This window comes from Oenanthe melanoleuca, chromosome Z, assembly GCF_029582105.1.
Source record: "Oenanthe melanoleuca isolate GR-GAL-2019-014 chromosome Z, OMel1.0, whole genome shotgun sequence".
Taxonomy (NCBI): domain Eukaryota; kingdom Metazoa; phylum Chordata; class Aves; order Passeriformes; family Muscicapidae; genus Oenanthe; species Oenanthe melanoleuca.
Window position 1 is genome coordinate 42,369,405 of NC_079362.1, and position 24,599 is coordinate 42,394,003.

General features: G+C 36.5%; 1 protein-coding gene across 1 annotated transcript in view; it reads left to right on the forward strand.

The window, feature by feature from the left end:
• Positions 1–24,599, forward strand: part of LOC130264857 (guanine nucleotide-binding protein G(q) subunit alpha) — a 113,246-nt gene that overhangs the window by 19,720 nt on the left and 68,927 nt on the right. Inside the window, exon 2 of the mRNA XM_056513446.1 lies at positions 18,553–18,737. Coding sequence (XP_056369421.1) covers positions 18,553–18,737 — 185 coding nt within the window. The remainder of the gene's footprint in view (positions 1–18,552; positions 18,738–24,599) is intronic.

A 24,599-nucleotide genomic window follows, 5' to 3' on the forward strand; every position in this document is an offset into this window, starting at 1 on the left:
GATGAGAGTGGATCTGTAGAGCAAAACAGTAGATGCAGAAAACCTGATGTCCATAGTCAAGGTTTTTTTTTTTTTTTGCTTTAGCCAGGTCTAATCTGATCCTAGGGACTAAATGCCCATTTGTGGTTAGAATGCATTAGTTGTGGTCCTTAACTTACAGATTTCGTTCCGAAGAAATCCGTGTTCTCACTTGGGGTACTTTGAAAGCAATGGGAAGGAGCTGAGGATGTTTGAGCTCTATGTTCAGAAGAACACTTTTGAATTAAACACTAGTACATGTCTGCCCACAGAGAGACTGGCAAATGGTTTCAGGTGGGACCTTCACTATATCTGCAGGTTAGTTGTTTAGCCTGGAGAGAAGGAGGCTCAGGGGTTTTCTACAACTACCTGAATGTGGATGTAGCAAGGTGGAGGTTAATCTCCCAAGTAACAAGTAATAGGACAGGAGGAAATGGCCTCAAGTTGTGGTGGAGGAGATTTAGATTGGGTATGAGTAAAAATTTTTTCATGGGAAGGATTGTCAAAAACTAGAACAGGATACTCAGCAAAGCAGTCAACTCAACATCCTTGGAGGGTGCTTAGGAATGTGGTTTAGTGTGGGTCTGGCAATGTTAGGTGAATGGTTTAACTTGGTGATCCTCAAGGTCTTTCCCAACCTAAATTATTCTATATTTATGTGATTTTTCAGACCTGCTAAGGGCAAAGCATCTCCCAATAGCATTTTACATACATGAGAAAGAATCTGGTCTTAGTGATTGGCTGCTACTTTGCATAAAAGTGATGGAGCTTGCATTTCACCTCAGGAGTTTTCCTTTCCCTGTAACTGCTGAGAGATAATGAAATATTAATTCTTTCAAGCTGGTTGATTTATGTTGAGAAACATCTTCTGATCAAGTCTGATTTTCATGAAGAACATGAGTTACTTACTTTCTTATTCTGTGTTCCAGTGCCAGTAGTAATTAGTAATTAGTCCATTATGCAAAAAAACTTGGATTAAGTTGTCCTCTTTATAGTCTTTTTTATTCTTAATTGTCTGAACCATTAATAACGTTTCACTCCCCCTTTGCTTTGCTTTTGGTGTTGGACCCTGCAGTAAGTTTAAATTGCAACGTAACTAATTGATCAGAGAAGTGTTTGGTCTTTGATTAGACAGAGTCATTTTTAGTATCTATATTATCAATCTTTTGGTTTGATTTGACTTTTTGTTTCAGCTAATGGTAACAGCTACTCTTCAACAGAAGCATCAGAAAAACAAATGTGTACAGATGTTTTTTGGTCTCAATAAGGAATTGAGCAAGGAAAAATACAATCCTTCAGGCTGTCTTTTTGTCAGGAAGCAAAAGAATAGCTATCCTTCTGACTCTCTTTGCATGTGCAAGTATATTCATGCAACTTTAAAATAATTTTGACCTACAGAGTTTATGTAGCTGCACAAGAGAGCCATTATAATGAGAGGTTTGATGATGACTTTCCTATGTGTCAGTTTTATGTCTGTAAAAGTAGTCCATATGGAACTTTTTCATGCTTTGAAGTGCTAGATGCCTTTAATTTGATGTAGAATTCTCTTTTACACATTCCTTAGGATATTTTTTGCTACCAGTAAAATTGGGAAAGAAAGTTTTCATTTAATAAAGACACATGAAGTTTCTGATCAGGTGGTTGATAGAGTGTGTTTGAAGTCTTGGGGAAGTATGTCTCAGAAATTGTCATACACTAAATAAGAAAAATAAACCTTAGTCCATCAATTGCATTTGTAAGGGAGCAGCCCATAGTGTTATAGCAGTCAAATACTGCCTGGTGATGTTACATGGTACTGAAAGCAAGAGGTTCCTGATCCTCTAGAGGGTCAAACTAGAGTTAGACTAGAGTTCACCACCATGGACCTTGTACTATTCTTGGTTGGAAGAAAAATCGTTGTTTCTTGAATAAAATAAAAGTGAGAAAGCACAATATGTAAAAAACTCAAAAGGCAGAATTGAGTCTAGAGCTAGATAGTCTGCTAGCTGACGGGACATGGAAATACAAAACATTAATGTCCAACTTCACAAATAAATGAGAATTACAGACTTTTTATTTTGGCTTTGCAGCAAACTAATACATGTATAAATTTGCTTTTTGGAAAGCATATTTCATTAAAAAGATGATCAGTTCAAGCAAACAAATTGTTGTAATTATATGATGGCATGAAATTCTAACTAAAATTGTTGGTAAAAGATATAAAAAGACACATCTGTTCATGTAGCGTTCTGTTAGCAATGCTTCCTTGGAAAAGTCAAGTCAGTATTTTTGTTTAATAAGTCTGCTTTATGATTGTACAGTCTTAAATCAGAGATACAGTATTGCATATGAATCAACAGCCATGCATCAGTAGTTGACATAAAGCACCTGTCTCCTTGTCCTAGGAAGTTGTTGATGTAGTAGCTGTCACCAGCTGCAGTCTGAAAACCAGTGCTATAGGTGCCTTCCAACATAAAGATTGTATAATGTTTTTCTACAGAAATAGAAATGGTTGCATTTCAGTTTTGGTAATTCAGAAAATATCTGTGCAAGGAAAGAGAAGAATTTGAGATACTTAATTTAGGCTTCAGGTCATAGTATTTAGGGCTATAAAAATACAGAACTTTTATTTCAAACTTCACATGCCTTCCAGAGTTTTGCAAATACTATATTGCCTGCAGTCATATATTGTTTGAGAAAACAAGTCTTTGTGTTATTGGAAGTCAATACAATAGTGTATAGTGCATCTGCACTTACTTCATCCCAAGTTGTTGCCACAGCATCCGTGTTTTACTGAAGATAACCTAACACACCTTCTAGTGGAGGGTATGGGGTCAAAAAGGATGTGTGATTATGGAATATCTGTAGGCAGAGTTTTGAGTAAATCCAAATGTAGTCAGAATGGAGCACCTTCTCTGCACTGAGATTATTCTTGATACTGCATTTTGTTTTAAAAATCATAGGTATGCAAAGCTACAAAGATAACATTTTAATAACTGATTTAAAATGGATAGCTCATGTAGAAAAATGGTATGCGGATTTCTTTTTTCCTAAGTCTCAGTAAAATCTCACATGCAGATGAGATTTATAGGAAGGCAGAAAATCACTCAAGAAAAATAGTGGTGAAATTGTTGCTAATTGGTGCTTACTGGTTAGGTCAGTAGTCCTTTAAAGTAATTAAGAAACAGGTCATTAATAACTGGTCTGTTTGATTGTTTAGTAAGTAAATCAAGTGCGTGCTTGTTTTTGAAATAATAATTAACAACAGTAACATAAACACTTTCATAAGGGACTGTTCAGAGGACTGGTGCATCTCACAAAACAGATGTAACCACACTGTGCTAAAATGTTCTCATTCAGGTAAATATATGTTTCATCTCTGTGTTGAGGAGGAATGACATAATGACCTGTACACCTAGTTGTATGATGTAACAAAATATCTTGCCAAAGAATTGTTTCTGAAGTAGAAGTTAAAAGCAGTTTAATAAGAAACTCGTAACAGCAGACCAGCAGTAGAAGAAAATCAGAGAATTAGTAAAGATTTAAGTCTTCTTCTGCTTTCATCTGATACTTTAGTTTAAACATAAAAGTAGTTACTATAAAATTACAGACTTCATTCTTCAAATAAATTTTTCTTCATTTGGTAATATGGTGTGACATAGGTGAAGTCACCTCTTAGGACTGAGTTTAAAGGTATTTAATCTTCTCATTAGCTATTTAGTGCAGCAGGATTTACTGAAATAAAAGAGGACTGACAAATCAGTTTGATAAAACCTAACATTTGCGCATAAGTGAAGCTACCCATGCAAAAACCACTGTGGAGCAGCTGATACGTGGTAACTTGTCACACCATGGTAACTCTGTTCTTAGACTCTCTCCCATCTTAAGAAATTTTTTTGATATTAAGTGATGGGTAGAGAATTTTGGAAAGCATTTGATGCTCTTTATTCAAGAATACTTCCAAAATTGTTAAAATGGATATGGACTGTACTTTGTCTACTCTCAGTTTTTTACCCTCATTCATATTAAGGCCATAGTTTGCAGTAATCTGTTGGGACTACTTCAAGAGTAAGGATGGCAGAAAAAATCCTTAATAAGGATCACAGGAGAAAAGAGAGGGGGGGAAGGGTATGATTAACCTTTCCTGAGGTCATTATTACTGGCTTTAATTTTTTTTTCCAAACTCTCCAGTAACTGAATTTCCTATATTTCTTATATGACTGATTTTTCTTTACTACTGACATCTGAGGAGTCAGTATATAGAAGAAAGTAACAGTTGCAAAGCTGGGGAGAGGTGGTGGGTTTGGGGGTTTTTCCCTGCAAAAACCCTGAACATACCTTTGGTCCTCTTAGTTGCAACAAGGTTTGCAATTTTTTGTAGTTCAGGTAGTTGAAATTTAATTATTGACTGTAAGCTGCATATTGTAAAAATCCATGTTTTTATGCAAATAGTATTCATTTTCTCTTGTTTTCTGCTGCAGATTTAGATTGCAGGAACAATTTTGAATTCACAACTCAGAAATTTCTCTTCTTGTAATTTTCACGGTTCGGAAATTTCTTATTAAAGTGTAGGAAACCCTCTCCTTAATTTTCTAACTTAGCAAGTTTTTTGTTGAGGAAAGAATTTGACAGTTTGAAGTGAAGTTGCACAACACTTGATGAAAGGGCTAGTTTCTGAAAACTTGTGCAGAAGTTTTAAAACTTTAAAACTTAATCTTTAGAAATAATGACATGAGAACTTGACCAACAAAATAGATAAACTCTGACAATCAAAAAGAATTCGTTTTTATCTGAGCAGAAGCAGGGAATAACATAGGGCATCTGGGATTCACTGATCTGTTGTCTAAAATGCATTTCCATAGCCTTATTCTTTGTCAGCCATAGTGAGAAAGTAGTCTTTAACTGCATGTTTTAGTCAACTAAATTGTTGATAGAGTTGATAATCCTAGAGTTTGGGATATAAGATTTCCCCAGAACTGCTACAAATTGAGGACCATCCCCAAAACGATTCAATTGTCTTTTACGGGACTTGTTCCCATGTGGCAGAGATTAGAGGACCAGCATCCTTCCTCGTGCAGTAAGTGTCAGAACGCTTACATGATTTTGGAGATCATGTTACAAGAGAAAATTGACTGCAACTTCTTCCTGGCAAACATTAAAGTGTTTTAAGTGTTTCAGATAAATGGTAATTAGTGTGAGGTGTTGATTATACCAGATGTGTACATGTGATTCAACAGCCTCGGAGGGTGGTTAACCTTTTACTAATGCTCAAAGGCTTCCAGTGGTGGTTGGATCTGTAGGATAACATAGATGTTGAAGCAGCTGGACTTTTTCTTTCATTTTTTTCAATGACAAATAAGACAGCTGGAGTCAGCAAAATATCCCAAAACCTGAGAACTGCCAGAGGAAAAGAGGAAGATAGTTCAGAACTCACTGGCTATCGCATTGTTTTCTGGCTTCCAATTGTTTAGAAACAAGTGTTGCAAAGCATGGGCTAAGGGTTGGCTGCTGGTGATGAAAGTGTCAGTCTTGTCCTTTTTCACACACTTCTTGCTCACCAGTGCGAGGGCAGCCAAATGGCTCTATGTTGTTTGTACTTGAAGGCTGGGGAGAGAGCTTAAAACTCTCCAGAAATAAATTCTGCACCATGACCTTTATAGGGAGCTGCCTTGTCAGCTTCTAGTCATTGAGTGGAGGAAGGGCTTTTTCCTGGTACTCCCTTCCCGAGGGCCAGGCTGTCCCTGACTGGGGAGAGCTGGCTGGCAGCTCCCACCATCGTGTCCCAAGCAGAAATTGTTTCTGCCGCACACAGCTCTCCACTCCTGGCTTGCAAGGTGCAGAAACCTGCAGCATGAGGTGGGACTACTGCTGGAGGGATTGGGAGAAGACATGCACCTTTGTGCTTGATGGTGGTTTTGCAAATTATGTAGAACAATGGTGAAAGCTGTGTAGAGGGGTATGTTTGTTAGAAATTGTGATGTTAGTGTAGGAAAATGGTGTTTGTCTCAATACATTTCCTTGTTTTGAAAAATGTTAGTATTTTCAGCATTTGTACTCTCCATAAAACCAACTTTTATTTCACAAGATTCAAGGCCTTTAGAGCAATAGGGGTGTTTTGATGTGGAGATTTTTTTTTTTAACATCTAAAAGGTGTGAGCTGTTTTCTAGTCATGTAAGCTATTGCAAGTAGTTTCTTTCTGCCTGTTTTCTTTCTCCTAGAATAAGCCTGATAACAAAAAGACATTTTTAATATCTTCAGTTGGATTTCCCTGAGTTTTTTTGTGATAGATTTTCAGGCAGTCCAATACAAAAGGGATCAAAGACTACATTTTATAAAAAAAGTATTTTTAAAAAATGGAGAAATTGAATGAATTTCATATTATGTTTCCTCCACACCTTCATGGACAAGGACTCCTTACATTTGCAGGCCTTTGTAAGTTCAAAATAAGTGTGTGTAGGGGGTTGGTGTTTTTTTTTTTTATTATTGTTACTGCAAGGATATGAAAAGAATGATGCAAAAGTAGAAGTAGATATAGAGGTGCCAAATACCACCTTTAAGCATCATGCCATTGTGGTTATTGTAAGTAAATTCTTGTTTAGCTTTGGATGGTTAACTCTGTGGTTTGTGGTGACAACTGGATGTGCCCTTGATTGTTTCTTTGTGGATTTTTTTAGCGGAACTAAAATTATAATTTAAAAAATTACAAAGAATGTTGAACATGGTGGATAACATTTTAGTAGCCTAAAACATAAAAATTTGAACTCAGATACTACTTATTTGACTATTGTGCAAAGGAATGGCATGTTAAATAAATGTTTACTTCCTGGAAGTAAAAGTTTCCTCTAGAAAGAAAAATAAGAGCTTATGGAAACTAGTCCTTCACCCTACCACCTGGTGCCTGTGTGAACTGAAATTGTGTTACAGTTCTTTGCCTTGAAAGTTTTATCTCTGTTTTGGCCTCCTAAATAAAAACAGGAAGAGATTCTTAGTGTTATCCTGCTCTTGAGTATCTTCTACCATAGCACTGAAAGTGGCTAGGAGTATATTCAGTGTAGTCATTTTGAAAGCAGAGGCAAGTACAAGTGAAAACCAGAATTTCATTAATGTTCATAGAACAAGAACCCGTTGCCATAGAAAGCCTAATTACTAAGGATATTAAGTGCATTTAGAACTGCCTCTCAGATGAACCAGGATTTATAATGCAAAGAACTTCCTTAAATGCTAGTGAACAGCATGTGGACTTTAATTAAACAGAAAGACACATGTAATTTCAGAAGAGTTCAGAGCAATGAGGCGACTCTGGAAGAGAAAGGAGGTGGCATTTCCTAAGTTACATATCCGCATCTGTGTGGTACGTGCTATTGGCTAGAGTAGCTGATGTTTGAGTAAAACAGTAATTGTGACTCAGATGCCATCTAGTTCATGGATTTCTGGAGATTTCTTCTAGTAGTGTAAGAGAATCCAGTAAAACGATGCTTTTGTGCGGCTCAGGAAAATGTGTTGCTTATCCATGATTTCAGTTGAATTCTGATTGATACTGTCTTAGGGGTTTTACTACCTTTATAAGTAAAATGGAGTTATTTATTAATCAATCCATTCTTTGTTTGTAGTGCGTGTGTGAATTAAATAAAAATACAAAGAAAAAAATCTAAAAGCTTTCAGAGTAGGTGATATACCATATTGGTATATAATCAGATTACATAATCAGGTCTATATAAATGTGACTTCAGCAACAAGGCTATTATAAGGAGGATCAGAAGTTTCTCTTGAAGAGAATAAGAGTCCTGTAGCTGCCTGTCTTGGCATGTCAGAGATGTGACTGGAAACTCATCCTTTGAGCTGCTGAAGTTGCTCAGCTGAGCTAGTCATTCGCATGGGAGCTGGGCGCTGTCTGGGCAGTCTGAAAGGGCACAAGCTGTGGATGCTCTCTCTGATAGTGTGCTAGTCCAGAGTGCTGCCTCCTGGCTTTCCCTGCTGGAGAAGCAGAACATTAAAATGTCCATCGATTCAGCCATTCCAGAGCGATGCTTTGAGCAGTATGCATGCTAGGACCCTGTGCTGTTAAAAACACAAGTGCAAAATGGTGGCACTGCATGCTTTGACTGTGAAATCTGCCTGTTTTTCCTTGTTCTTACTGTCTGTGACAGTCCATGTTCTTACTGACCCGGTAGTAGTTTTCATCCCTCACTTTCCCCCAAACTTAAAGTTTTTAAATTTTTCATCTATTTGCTTGAGTAATTCTAGCATCTGAAAAGAACGCTGCATTTCTGTCATGTACTAAGCATGGAAATACCTGTATGATGTATGTAAAGATAGCAAGGATGTCCTCTCAGAACTTAGCTATTTGATTTACTTTTTTTTTTTTTTTCTTAACAAAAAGTAGGGATTTTTTTTGGGGGGGGGGGGTGGAGAATCTAATTATATTTTTTTAATTATAAAATTGTTCTTTATTAATACTACCCTTGACCTGATTTCTTAAATTCAGAGAGTGCCAGTGGTATATTTATGTCTTTAGCGCCTTTGTCAGCCTTCAAACATATGCTTTGTATGTATGCACATGAAAGTATGTGCATAGGTGGTGTTTATATTAAAATAAACAAGGAACTGGATTAAAACATGATTTGTTTAATCTTTATCAGTATTATTACAACCTCTGAAGTGGTTGAAATAAGAGCTATGATACAATAGCTGTTGTGTCACTCCTATCCAGATAATGAGCTGACTTGCCCAGGTCCCCACTCCTTGTAGGAGGAAAAAGTGTGCAGGGGGTCTACCTTCGTTTTGGAGGCGCTGCTTAATTAGTGTGCGGCTTCTTGCAATGCCTCAAAGGACGTAAAATGCAAGAGGACAGCAAAAGCCTCAAAAACTGGTGACTCTCCAGGGGAAGTAGCAGTTAAAAAACAGTCTCAAGTTAAGGATGATCTGCCATAAACTGCAGGAAATGTGCCACGATATCTGGAACTGTGCTTCCCTCCGAGTGGGTTTATAACGGGCTTGGCCTCGGAGCCTGCCTGGATTTCACAGTATATGAGCATATTACTAGTGTGCGCTGAGAAACACATAAAAGTTGGTGAGCAGCACTGTGAATGTAGGAACAAGGGAAACCCTAACCAAACATTTGAGCTTCTCACAGTACTTGTGAAATGAAAATAAAAATGGAGTCATGTGTTTCTACTGTATAGCTGCAGTGCCAAAGCTTTTTACTGAGGTCTGTCAGCCCTGCTGGGCTCTGGGTGTGCCTTGGGGTTGAAGAGGGAAAACTGTCTGTAGAAATGGACGGATCTTTTGGGGACAGAGTCTCTCTGGTTGCTAAATAGCCTCTGAGAAACTTGCACATGGAAGGAAGCTTGCAAGAGGAACAGCCCTGGGCTCTACAGCCCTGCATGTCCATGGGGTGAAGGCCAGGCCGGAGGAGCTTTGCCTTGTGGAGGTTGGCCAAATTTCCTCTGAGGGCTACTCACAGCTAATGACTTATTTGAAAGCAATGTCTGCACTGGACATGCCTTTGTGCTCCCCAGTTCACCTCCTTTTTTGCCAGCAGCCAATGTCTGCTGAAGCTGCCTGCGCATTCTGTTTTTTGTTAGGAGGTTTCTTTGTTTCTTACAAAATGCTTGAGCTTCCCCCACCTCACCTTCCTTCCAGTTTTTAATGCTGTGATCAGCTGTAATGACAATGATGTCCCAAATGGAGTAACTGGATACGTGATGTGTGGAAGTGGAATGGGTGCTCATTCACTGAGAGGGCCTGAAACCAGATGAGTGTGGATTTCGGTTATCACCAGCTCTTCAGTCTCCCTGGGGAAGGAGGAGTATTGCCTTCACAGTGGCATGAGAAAAAGGGGTTAAACGCTAGAGAAGAATACTGTAAAACTTCCACTTATACCATAAAGTATTTCCTTTATGATGTTCTCAAGATGTGTTCCCCTAGGAAACCAGAAAGATACAAAATGTGTAATACATTTGTAAGGTGTAACATTAAAAAAACCTATTAATTACCCCTGCAGATTCGTTACTGCAGTCAGTTCAGGGTTCTGCTTGCAAGACTCTGCACTTTGTTTGTAGTTGTTTGTATGCAGTTAGAGTGAAGCAAAAATTAATTCATCATTTTAGTTCTAGGGGTGTATTTGAGGCTTGAAAGAAATCTGTCTCATTTCTAGTGCTGTCTGTGAATGGACCAGGGAAGCTGTTTGACAGGTATCTGCATACCAGCATTTGATATTTAATTCCTTTATGTTTCTAGAGTAAGTTTCATAGTTATACTGGTTAGTTGACTCTTGTCTAATTAGGTTTCAGAAACTGTTGTCGTTATCATTCTAGTACAGAGATCATAGAGAGCTCTGAAGCATCAACAGCAAAAGAACACAAACAGAAGAGATCAAGGAAACAGCTTGAATGGCTTCCTCAGGAGTAAATAACCCAACACAGAAAGACCTCAAATAGCTTTATGGGAAAAATATTATTCTCTTCATGTGTAAGAAGAACCAACATGATTTGCTTTTCTTTCTTATTTTTAAATCATCACAATCTATATGAAAATGTTCTTTCTTTGGCATGAATGAAGGATTTATAAAAAGGTAGTAAAGCAAAGAGATTTTCTGTTCAGTCATTTGTGTTTTTCCCCTGGAAGAAGTGCTTCATCATATCTAGACTAAAGTTTGAAACTGGAGTGAATATCATTCTTGGAAGCAGTCGCCAACCATTCTTGAGGAAAGAATGTACCAAAATGCTACAAAACAGTTGCTATTCTTAGTCTTTAATTTCAGATAATAATATTTACCATCAGAAATGTTACTTGACATAAATAGTTGATCATAACAAATATGCTATTATTCATGTGACTTATTTTCAGTAAATTCTTATTTATACTAGTTTTGGTATAGCGAAGCAATTCACTTACAAGCATTTTCACATTCCAATAAAGAAAATGCTATACTGTGTACTTTCAGCTCCTGGATGGAGCCTTTTTTGTATGAGTGGTAGGGCAAAAGTATATATCAGTCTTTCAAAATAGAGCTCACAAACAGAACAGAATAAATATTATTAAAAAAAAAAAAAAAACTTTGGAAAGTGTGTTTTCATGTTTTTTGCACTTAGTTGATGCTAACATATTGTTAAACAAATTACATAATATACTGGTTTGTATTGGTATTTCACATGGATGCAAATGCACATCCAATATACTCTGAGTACTACAGTACTTCTTTAAAACACAGATTAGAAAACAGGTCACAGACTTTCTAACTATACGTTATGAAAGCAGAACATGCAAACTATAAGGCTTTGTGTGCTTGGTAAAGACAGCTGTTGTTTTGTTGGTGCGTTCTTGTGCATGATAGTTATGTTTGATGATGGAACTTACGAAGAGAGAGATATTCACCTTTTGCAGCTTTCTGTAGGATAGAAGAAATTTAGCCTTTGGCATGGGGGAAACATGATGGCCAAACTCTGTTGTGGTATGTTAGACATGAGGGCCACTTTTTCTGAAGATACAGAGTTTAAAGTAGTAAAGGTATTTTGTTCCCTTCCATGATAAAAGTAAAGAGAAAATATTGCAATTTTGAATGCTACCAGTATTTACCCTTGCTTTTGATTAATCATGATGGTTTATACTGTCCATGAAATGGTGTCTCTTAAGAGTGGCTAGGAATAGGAGTTGTGTTTATCTGTTCATAATCCCTCTGAGTAATAGAAGGTGAAAGAAACTTGAAAGACTTAATTATTAGGGAAGTAAATTTTATGTATTTTCCTTAATAAAAGTTTAGAGTTAACACAAGCCTTATCTTGCAATGCAGGGAAACTTAAATCTCATACTGAAATTTCTGGAGAATCCTCTTGGAGACCTGCAGGACCAGTAGGGTTATATGGCCTCTCTCAACATTTTCAGTCCAACTTAGGGGCAGAAGTGAAGAACTGTAGGTGGAATATGAAGGAAACATAAAGGATTTAAATCCTAAACCCTGTCTCTATCCAATTAGTAGTTAAGGGAGTTTTCACAGAAAAATCAGGTGGCATTCAGCATATTATTACCATTGTCTTTTGATAAATAGCTTACAGAAAACATACATGTGAATTTATAGATAGTTACGTACTATACTGATCTCAAGATAATAAATGATGGATTCTGACTTGCTTGTGCCTTGGAATCTACTTGAGTCTGCTTTCCAACACTCATATAAACATTCATTTGAAATTAATCACACACAGGTTTCTAAAGACAGATTTTGACTTCTCTGTTCAAGGAAGGTAAGAATTTGTATGATACCTTCTTTTACAAATGCTGATATTTGCTTCTGGTTTTGTTTACAATATTTCCGTGGAAGAACAGTAGCTAACAGTCTGATTTTAAACAGTTTGCTGTTAGATTGAGTTGTGAGTGACATCAAGAAAGTATTTTTGGGGGTGAAGTTTGATTTGTGATACTTTTTCTGCATAAATGAGTTCTTTAGGCTGAATTTGTCAAAGTTGCACCAAACCATATAAAATGGAAAATTAAGCACAGACTGGAAAAAGTTAATTCTCTTTAGGGAGTCTGTGGTTTACCAGAGGGATGCTTTCAAGAGAAGGGCAGAGAAGGTCATACGAGGTGGGATGCTGTCCTGCTTTGGACCCATTTATAAAGCCATGCAAATTCTTGAGGAATTACTTGTCCTGTGTGAAGGCACCCAGTTTATCTCTTCTCTCACTTCCTTGCCTCTTAATTACACCTAAACCGTAATAGGATACCTCTAAAATGGTGAACATTATCTGTTTGTAACTATTAAAGATAAGGAGGAGGTTCTGTTTTTTTGGGTGGGGGCTTAGCAGTGATGGTATTTTTTGTTGTTGATTTGTCTGGTTGTTTTGATTTGGGGTGGTGGGAGGCCTTGCCGATTTGGGTTTTTTGGTTGGTTAGTTGGTTTTGGGGTTTTTTCTGAATGGAAGGTGGAGAGAAGACTGACTGACATTTCTGACTTTCAGTAATGAGCTGTGCCTAGCTGCATAATAGTAGTTTTGCAGTGTAGTTTTGGTGATCTGGCACAAAGGTGTATTTGATTACTTGAATTTCCTGTAAAAGAGTTTGAGGTTCTGGTTCATGAAAAACCTTGAATCAACATAAAGAAGCTACAGAACATCAACTGAATTTTGTGCTTCAGTTCTATCTTCCATTTCCTTCCAGTTTTTCAGTAATTCAGTATCTGTCTTAGGCTTTATTGTAGTAGTCACTTGAACTATTTTGAGTGTATCGCTTGTACAATGAGGATGGGTATTTTGTTTCTCTAAGTTTTCAGGTGGCAGTAGAATGACTAACTTTATTATCATCTCAAAAACAGCCAGATTAAATTTGTAAGAAGATTTTTCTGCTGTGGAGGGCACTCAGACTAGCTGTCGAGATAATGGGAGGTATTCTTTCCCTTTTTTAAGGAAGATGGTTAATACAATTTCAATAGTGTAGGTAAGGAAATGATGGAACAACTGTAGTAATATTTGTAATGGATAACATCTGCTTAGTTTTTCATAAATATTTGATATAGTCAAGATTGTTTTTGAAACAAATTGCTCTACATGAATGTAGATGTTACATGTTCCTTATTTGAGGTAATTAGCTACTTCATGATTACTTCATAGAATTCCATCCATCCTTTTTTGGAATAAATCTTTTCTCATCTTGCCGGGCTCTTCTTTGTTACATTTAGTAATTCATGAAATAATGCTGTGTAGATTATTGACAGTCATCTTAATGAAATGTTTATAAATTACTAAAATGATACAGAGGAGATAATAATTTCACCATTTGCTAAATTATATGCTTACATTTTTTTAAAGCAAGTGGAATATGCAAATGTGTCTTGTAAGCAAAACAAGTAAGATGATTGTCGTGATTTTAAATTAAAGATACCCTTTCAATGGAGCAAACACTTGGCAATAGAGCAGTATGCACCCCTCTCCCATTTTTTCCTAAGTGGTTCTTAAACCTCTGCATTGCTAGATCTCAAAAAGCCATCACTGGGGTTCTTACGTAATTTGGCTTTTTGTAGTTTTTAGCATAAGTGCAAAACATGGTGCAATTGATGTAGGATCAGACTTCAGAACACTAGTTCTCTTTCCAGCATTTTTTGCTTGAAATTTGAGATGCTTTCCTATTTCATAGGCTTTTCTGTAACTAAATGAAATGCTATTGAATGTTTCCTAACATCAAGCAACTCTTGTGAAGTTTAAACTATTCATGTCAATTAAGGAGTTAGATAATCACACAAGGAAGATACTATGGTACTACTGTTCATTTTATAAAATATACAAATATGCCTACTGTGTACATTATCAGGGCTGGTCATTCCTTACAGGAGTTTTGTTCATACTGTTGAATTGAATTCTGTTCTGGATGAGTTGTCACTTAAATTCTTTGGTGTTTTTATGACCAAGATGAAAATGGTCAGTGTGAGAGCCTCCTTGTTACCTCCTTGCTGCCTTCTTTTGGTGGGGAAGAGATACTCTAGTTCTGCTCCAGAACTTGGCCAGGTACATGTTACAGGATGAGCTGGGGAGCTTCACCTCCACCTTGGGAAGTTTTGCTGCGGAGTCTTGTCAACCAAATATCCTTCCCAAGAGTAGTCTTCAACTGTGAGCCTGAAAGCTGCTGTTCTAAAAGTGCTAGGACAGACTGGCTTCTTTGCTTCAGTTCCCAGGAGGATCTCATGCACTCAGTAATACATTTCAACTGATTTGTCACCTACAAAGCCAACCAGGTGCGAGGCCTGAATTCTGCACAGTTTTATATTTTCGTTTAGCCATACTCAGTTTCAGTGGAAATGTGATCTGCTGCATTCCATTGCTGGAACAGCAACAGACTAAACCATGGTTTTTGTTTTCTCTATCACTGAATTAGTAGTATCAGAGAGGACATAAAACTCTCTTCCAAGTGAAATAACATTTTAAGTGGAATCAAGTATTTTTATTCTCATGTATTACCACTCTATGGCTCTTACTCCTCCTAGGAGTTATTCTGTTACTTACTATCTGATGAGGTTGATTGCTCCCCTTTTCTCTAAATCTGTGAGGCAGTGAACTAACTGCTTTATCTGAGTAAATGTTTGGTGAAACTGTGGTTATAGTATGGTTCTGCTCATCTGTGTAGGATGTTGATTCCACTCTGACCCATGAATCTTCACTTTCCAGGTACTTCTAGGCTTGCTTTTTGCATCCAAGCCCCAAGATGAAAGCCAGTTTTCTGCAAATGCACACACTATTTTGACAGTTCCTAGTATATGTGTGTGTATGTTGACTAACAGGGTAGTGGGTTTCAATGGCTTTCTCCTCCTTCTTTATATGTTAAGAATGTCTTCTTCTATCTAATTTAAATAAAAAATTTCAATTTAAATAGAAAACAATAAAATAGCTGCTTTTTCTTGACTTTTCATAGGTCAAAATTAGGAAAAAAACATCACAAGGTGTAGTTTAGCAGTGTTTTTGTTTGAGATGCCAATGTGAATTTTGCTTAGAGAATGGTATGTTTGTTGTTAAAAAACAAGTTCATATTTGATCTGAAGATACTATACTTGAGATTTTTAAGTTGCAATACAGAGAAATGCAGAAAGAAGTATAGGTGTGTATAGCATAACTACATGAAAGAAAGGCTTGTCATTCTAGGCTTTTACAGTTGTCTTACTTCTAAATTAGTCTCCTGTATCTTCTTTATCAGTCACCACAAGTTCTGAAACTTCTCTGCCAGCAGCTGCATTGTCACCTATTTAAAATTAACCATGTTTAAAGTTTTCCCATGAGTTTCACAGGGCAAAGAATGATGCAATTCAGCATTCTGTAGCTTGATTTTTGCAGCGTATGTACTAGGAGAAATAGCATCAATACAAAAAAATCATATGTGATATGTATATATGTGGGTGCAAGTGCGTGCACAAGGATCTACTCTGCATTTAAGCAACCTGACCTCTTTCCTGATTCTGCATGTGGATATAATACTGCTAGAAGTACTTTCAGATCTCAAGTAGAATTCTTGATGATGCAGTAATATTTGCTGCTATTAACATTTATGGAATAAAAATGCGGAGATTTTCAGAAATCTTCAGTTTTTAAGATGCTAAGCTCTTAAAAATTGTTATAGTCCTCTATGCCATGACTGAATAGCTCATCACTATTACAGAAATTTCTTTAATATTTTTAGAAGACATTTAATCTTTTTTCATTCATTAGGTTGATTTTTATCTGGGAAAAGGTTTTAAAAGTCAGATGACCAACCAAGCTATGTGCTTGAATCAGGAGTGTGGAGTTTTATTCAGTCACAATATTCAATTCTCGCCTAAGTTCTAGACAAGGAATTACATTAGGATTGAGGGGAGGGAGGTTGAAAGTCATGTTTCTTAAAAGATGAGGGAGTGTGGTGGTGGTGGTATTCTGATTATGATTGAGATTCACCTACATTGTGTGGCCTCAGGACATAATCTGTCTTCTGACAGATGAGAAGATACTATGCATTTGGCTTCAGGGAGCTGACTTGACCAATTTTAATGTTCAGTAGTAGCCAGCAGAAAATTGGTCTCAGTGTAGTTTTAGTCCCCGTCGGTCCATTCTCCTGATCCACTGCACTGCCATTTCACCTTTGCTCTCACTCTGTATCAGCTAGAGTATTCGTAGAACAATAGTGGTGGATCCAGTGGCTAACAGAGCCCATAAGGCATTCATATTCTCTCAGAAGAATATGTTGATTTTTTTCTGATGTGATTTCAGGTTTTCTTCTTTTCACCAGGTGAAACGGGCTTACTCAAGGGTCTGTTCAGGCTGTTGCCCAGTGTTGGTTTTGTTTCTTAGGATAAATAGGTAAAATTTTAAGAATATATTGCCATGGTGTATTTTTTAACTTATTCTGTAATAAATGGATGAGGCTGTAAAAAGCACAAGTTGATATTACTCAGTGTCTTGATCTCTAGGGAGATGATGTAAGAGCCTTTCGTTGCCTAAATGGATCCTACAAGGAAGCTGGAGAGGTACTTTTACAAGGGCATGTAGTGATTGGATAGGGAGAAATGGCGTTAAACAAAGAGGGCAGGTTTATATTAGATATTGGAAGAAATTCTTTACGTGTGAGGGTGGTGAGGCACTAGCACAGCATGCCAAGAGAACCTGTGTTCATCCCTGGCAGTATTCAAGGCCAGGTTAGATGGAGCTCTGAGAAAACTGGTCTAATGGAAGATGTCCCTGCTTGTGGCAAGGGAGTGTTGTGATTAGATGATCTCTAAGGCTCCTTCTAACCCAAACCATTCTGATTCTGCAGTATGTAACATCATGTTTGATTTTCTGGGAATGTGTGTATAAAGAAAACCTGCATTAGAAGTTCACTATATGTTTGCTGGAAATGGGAGTGATGGTTTCAAAATTATGGTCATGGTAAGGGCAGAAGTTTTTAGAAGCTTAGATTTTGCAGTGTGTGCTATCTCAGAAATAGTTAAGGGTTACTCCTATAAACTGCACTGTTGTGAAACACTTTTCTGAGAAGACACCTAAAACATTTGTCTAAGAGGCCTATAAGGCTGCTTTTGTCCTGGATGTGAATATTATATTGTGGTATGAGGCATGAAAGCTTTACATAAGTGATTAAAATAAAGCCCAGGCTGAAAGTCTGAAAAACACAGCACTAAGCAATGCGTTTTGTTTTCTGCAGAGCTGAGTAGCTAGGTGAACACAGGGCTTATGTAGCTGTGCAGATTCAACTCCTTCTCTTAAGCAAACACAGGGATAATACAGATAAGCTCTTGTAGACACAGATGAGCTTGTTGAATTGAAGCAAAGGAAAAATACTGTGTGTTGTAACCTTTGTGAAGTTTCCAGCAAACAGATCTTAACTTTAGGTTGACAAATAGTCATATTTAATCAATAAGCTACTTTTATATAAAAATATATGGAAAACATTTTAATGGAAGGAATGACTGCTTGTTAATAAATACGAACCAAATTTTAATTAACAGTGATTTCATATGGTTCTGAGATAGAAGTTTGATGGGCTCTGATTGTTCTGATACTAGCTTAAAACAAAAAAGCCGCAACCCAATCACACCCCCTCAAACAAATAAGCAAAAAACCAAACCAATGAATACAACAAAACTAAAAACTCAAATGCTCTTGCAAAAAAAAAACCCAAAAAACCAAAACATAGATATATCAGTTGCTTGTAATACCAGATTACTGTAATGTTCTGAGAGTTAGCCTAGGAAGATTATTTTTCTTCCTCTCTGAATTTTTGTGATGAAATGTCTCATGAAGTTAGAGTTTTGGACAGTTATATCTGTAAGAACAAAACATTTTCAAATATTAAGTCATATATAGTATGTATATTTTGGGGTGCCATTTTGCTCATTAGTTTAGTTCTTGAATCAAAATGCAAATTTTAATTCAGTTCTTCAGTTGCTACTGATGCTACTGTTTTTGCCTGAGCTGGTCCTTGAAGTTACCTTCCAGTCACCACTTGACACTGTTGAGACCTGCAGTAAGCAAGCTGTCAGCATTGTGCAAAAAAAAGTTGTGTTTGTGTCCATTGGGTAAAGCATATCCTTCTTATTTGTCTTGCAGGCACAGGAGAGAGTGGCAAAAGCACATTTATCAAGCAGATGAGAATCATTCATGGATCAGGTTACTCTGATGAAGACAAAAGGGGCTTTACAAAACTGGTGTACCAGAATATATTTACAGCAATGCAGGCCATGATCAAGGCCATGGATACCCTCAAAATTCCATACAAGTGTGAAAATAACAAGGTGAGATTTTTGGTTATTTTTGTAGCTGAAGTTTTAACTCTTTTTTATTTTCGGAAATATACTTAAGGTCTCAAAAAAATGACACATCACAGAAGTGATACTAAAAGCTCAGAAGAAAAGGGCATTTCCTGTCCTGCATTTAGTTCTCTGCCTTTCCTTACTTTTACAGCACAAATCTGCTTTTAAACAAGAGTCCTTTCTTAAGATGCCTGAGAGGGATTGTCACAGAACAGAGGTTTAATGGCAGGTTGCCATTGACTTCAGTAACTCTTGCACTTTCCTATGAGGCTGTGCTCTGGTTAGAGCACAGTTAAGCCATTCTTGTGATGCTTAGCAAAATTTTACGGCTTAAGGTTTGCTATTACATTACAAGTGGAAAAAATTCAACTTATTAGAAAAATTGGTGAAGAAATCTGTGTGTGAATAGCTTGTTAAATTTAAATTTTCTACGCAAGACCTTAAAACAGTCAGAGTCTTCTGAGATTGATGCTGCTACTGAAGTTTAAAAGGACAAAATACATTTAAAATGTTTCTAAGGTTCATCTCTGACTACCTTGACTTTTTTACATTTTTTTTTAATATTCAGATTTAAATAGTATGGCAACTACAGTAGCTTGTCTCATTCTATGACTAGAAATGAAATGCTTACTATTTACTTAAAATACACAGTAAGCCATGGAATTACATTTCTATATCTCCCAGTATCACAGAGTCACAGAATAGGTCATATTGGAAGGCACCACAGTGGATCATCTGGTCCAGCCTCCCTGCTCTAGCAGGCACTGTTTGATATCGGTTCCTTGAGAACTTGTTTGTATTTTTACTGGTAATCCATTATCAGCAACTTTGTCGAAAGGAGAATTTAAGATCCATAACAAAGTGGATGGCTCATTTTTCTTTCCGTTTTGTGAAAGAGTATTTAATGATTATTTAGTAGTCCTGGATGAAAGTAATACTTTCTTTGATAAATTCCTCAAAAGTTCTTTTATTCTATTTTTTTCATTAAGAGAAAATATCAAAGAGCAGCAACATTTGCAATAGGAACAAAGTGTCCATTAACTGGGAAAGAGAAAATGAGGTAAACTTGGGTTAATCTTAGCATTTTTTTTGTCTAAACACATGGAGTTTAATTATTCAGATTGAGCTGCTGTATGTGTTTTAAGACAGCTAACTTAGAAGTAGGAAAGATAAAGCTTATTAGCAGATTAATGGTGAGTTGTTTTTTCTGTTGCAATTGCTGAAGTCATTGCAGATCATCTTCACTTTGGTGATGTCATGTTGCAATGACAACAGTCTTGCAGGAGCATGACTTCACGCAGTAAGAAGTCAGGAGAATCCCATCTGTCGGAACCAGTAATGTTAACTTTCTTTCATGCACATGAAAAAGATTGAAAATCTTGTAATTAGTAAGACTAGGCTTGAATTTCCTAGTCTAGCTGCGCACTGAAGCTGTCTGTTTTCCCTTCATCCTCTATCAATCACAATCAAATGTCTAATTAGTTTAAAACCTGTATTTTCATTTGCATTTCTGCCTTTTGGCTCTGTTTTTGCTGTGTGCAAAGCATAAAACATACTGACCTGAAACATTAATTGATCCTAAAGCGCAGTTTTTCTTCAAAATTGGTGTTGACTGTCACTTTGCCTTAATATCTGGAAATCCTAATTAAATAGATAGATTAGGACTTTTTTTTTTCATTGTCTTATATTACAGAGTATGCGTTCTGTCGTTGTTTTTTAGATGTGCTGACTTCTGTAGTGTTTTTATGACTGAGTCAGGTAGGTTTGCCATAGCTGTATACACATGGCCAAGCTGTTCACTTTCTCTACATAAAAATTACTTTGCTGAAAGGAGGCATCTGTGCTCAGCTACTTCACAAGCATTCCCAACAGTTTCTAATAGGGCTACTTGCAGAGTAAAATAAAAATCACCAATTACCAAGGTAACTCTTGTAAAAATTTTGTCAGGACTACAGGAAAAACCAAATGTGCTACAGCATTGTGCCTAAATGGACATGATTGTGGTCTACTACACTTTGGCTTTGTATACAAGGTCACTTCACTTCAAAGCACTGAACACCAGTCAACAGATAAATCTGCTCCTTCGTTTTTTTACAGGCTGTTGAAAACAAACTCATTAGTCTTGAAAACACAGGAAGGGCACTTCCTATTAATTTGAATCTCCTATCAGGAAGTCCTATCTCTGGAGAGAATATCTTGAAGTTTGAGTAACAGCATATTTTTAGCACTGTAGCTGTTGTACACTGTAGTTCAGAAAATCGCAGGTCAAGCTGGTATTGATGTTCTTGGACCTAAAAAAAAATTACCCTTTTGTTGGGTAAAATTCTTTGTGTTCTGCAATAGACTTTGAGGCTGCAGTATAAATGCTTTTCTCTTACTGTACCAATTTTCGTACCTTTAACTGTGATTTCTTAAAATTGGAGTATTTTGAATCTCTGAATGCTGCTGGAATTTGGAGTGCTCTTATACCTAGCAGTCAGTTAAGCAGGCAGCTGTGCTTTTTGCGTGATGTACAACATCACAACATTTTCGTTGGATTATTTTAGTGTAGTCAACATAGAAGGATGCAAGTTCTAAATTTCCCAAGTTTGTTCTTGTGAGATTGTTTATCTTCATAGTCACCTATGTAACTAAAGAGGCAGAGAATGAAATATGCACTATATTATAATAGCCTAGACTGTTTTGAATGATTCATTATCAGAGTAGTGAAAGCCAATTGAGAAATATAACTCTGTTCAGAAGCTAATATCTTAGGACTGATGGTAGAGCATAATTACATCAAAGACATTTATTTTTATGTGTTTAGATTTCAGAATGTGAGTTCTTCCCAGGTTTAAGATAATGGGTGAGCATGATCTCTTCTCTTAGGAATTCATCGTAGGAAATGGTTGCTTAGACTTTTTTAGTTTCCTTTTAGTAAAGTTTACTGTGCTTCCATTATTTCTTTTTTAACTAGAAGTTCTGAAGTTGTATGGCTTTTGAATTTTAGGGTAGTAAGTATTTTTAAGGGAAAGTGTTAGTTTTTATAGAAATATTTAGAAGCAATTCTGAAAATTGCCTGTCTTTTGCAAAATTTTGTTTGTAGAAACTAACTCATTCAACTGCAGATACTCAAATGCACTTTTTTAAAAAACAAAATACAGATGTATGCTTTTTACAGTTTGTCTTTTTTGACAAATGAATCTACTACTATACTAAACAGCAAATACTACTGTTGTTCTATACTATTCCATTTTATGTAACTTTCAAAAGACATGTTGCCACTCTGTTCCAGCAGACAGTATCAGGAAGGCGTCACTCCATGGTGATTAACAGGCAGGAAACCTTACTTGAATCCCATTCCCATAATTTTCTGTGAGACTTCTTAAATATTCATAACAATAAAACTAATGTGAGTAACTGTAGCATTGAAGAACAGGCTACAGGAAAGTTTTTCAAGAAGCTGGAAACATAAAAGCAAGTTTTGTGGCAGACATTTGCTGTTAAGTTTCTAAGAGTGTTTTCTGATTAATTTTTGTCTGTATTTGTTTCTGTTTCCTTTGGGAAATGTTTTGCAGTCAAAACGAGCAGATATCGGAAATGCTTTCAAAATTCAAAATCTTACTGGCATTATCTTCAAGTCCATAATTGCTTTGTTAGCTTGGTTTTTTCTTTGTCAGACAGATCCACTGGATTAATTAGAGGCAGAAGTGGGACAACAGGAGCAGGAATGGAATCAGATTGCATATATTTTTGTCTTGGGTAAACAGTTGTGGATGCTAAGTGGTTTAGATCTCTTGGTGAAATTTGATGTTGGACAAACAGTTTGGAGGAAAGGACCTACCACAGACATCTTACCTGAAACAGAGTGTGAAGGACTGAATCTAGAGCAGTAGTATGCAGACTGGGAGGGTAAGTCTTTCAGTTTGGAGGGGGGTTTTGTTTAACAAAAAAACAAGAATGACTTCCTTGGGACACTGACATAAAATGCTTTAGAATGGGGATAATCAAATGTCTCTTCAAGCAGATGGAGAAATCTGTATGGTTCTTGGTTAGTATTTAACAATGTGTAATGCTTGGTTAGTATTTAAGTTCTCTGAGGTGTTTCTCCAAGTAAAAAAACCAAAAGTAAAATAATCCAGTAAACAGCAAGTCTTACAGAAGAGTTAAATGTTTCTAATACCAGGAAGCTCCCTAGGCATTTAGCAAGTAATAGATAGCTGTAGTCAGATAACATTCAAGAGTGTACAGAAGATGTAAAATATCATGGTCCTTTAACTACATGCATTCATATGGGACTGAAGGAACTGAAGATAGCTTGCTTTTTTTCCCCTGGGAGCTGTAATAGGAGGGGGAGCCCATTTTTCTGATAGCTGTGTTTCCTCCCATGGGGATATTGATCTGTGAGCTTTAGGGATTCCAATAAAGCCACGAGCGGTTTCTTGGTTTCTTCACGAGTGCTTTGTAAAGAGTCCTTTGTGAGGACTTCAACAGTCTTAAGTAGATAGCAGCCTCTCCTCAGCTGTCTTTTTTGTCAGTCATCTGCTCTTCTCATTACCCACCTTTCTTTCTGGCACCTCCTCAGTCTCACATACATTTGACCTCAGTGCATCTTTATGTGCTTAACATTTTGTCCTACTTTCTGTTGTTTTCCTTCTTTATATTTGAATAAGATTGAAACAAGCAAACAAAAAACTCACTATATGTGTAGTAGTGCACATTCTGTTCTCCTAGTCACTCATTTGCTTGTTCTCTGTTTAGAGCAGAGGTCTCTTGCATTTATCTGTATTGCTCTAATGGATTACTAAATTACTTGTTTCGTCTTGTTATGTTCTGCTCAAGTGTTTCCTACTTCATCCCAACAGAAGCCCAAGTTCTAGCTATTTTTCCAAATGTGTGGGAAAGATGATAGTATATGAGAAATGTGAAGCAGGGCTGGACGCTCCTATGAAGAGTTTTAAATACTTTATTTAAAATAAACATGTAGGTAAATGAACACTCTTCCTTTCTCCTGTAAAATAGCAGTTAATTTTACTGATACAAAATGAAAAAATTGGTAGCTTGCAGTTCAACATAAATTTGAAAACTAAATTTTAGCTACTCTTTTTTCAGAGCAAAAAGACTTCTTCCTTCCTTTTTTAATGTTTCATTTTTACATGAAGCTCTTTGTTTAAATACAATGTTTTAAGTGATTAACTCTGTTTCGCTAATAAGATGTAATAAGTCATATACAAAACCACTTGCATGAGGCCTGATGGCCATGTTTTATTTTTACAGTTCCATTGTTTTACAGTTCCTGCTAGCGGAGAACTAATGAGTGGTAATAATGCTGGCAGATTTTTGTAGATTTTGTGATTGCTCACGCACTGGATAAAGGGCCATAAATGCATGAAAGCATACTTGAAACATTTTATTTCTTCCTTTCTGACTTTTATTTTATTTAGAGATGTTGATTATTTAATTATTTTGCTTGCAGAGCATATTGTGTGTCTGAAAGGAGATGTTCACATCAGTGTGTTCTCTTGCAGTGAAGATGTAAAATTCACTCAGGGCAACTTTGATGTCTAATGGGAGTTTGGCATATATTTTGAGGTGGTGTGCTACCTCAAAGAGACATTGTGTACTCTTGGAATGGTTCTGACTTTCTTCATGATTAACAGGCATTATATAAATGCAGGTATTTATACAATACAGTTTTATAAAAATAGTGGATAAACATAATCATATATAAGTACTTTCAAGGAGGAAATACTTAAAATCCGTATTTTCCTAATTACTTCATTCACTTCTAAAGGAGATAGGCTAAGCTTGTCTAACACTTATTTCTAACTTAATTTCAGATTTAAGTATTTCTGTCTTGTTTTC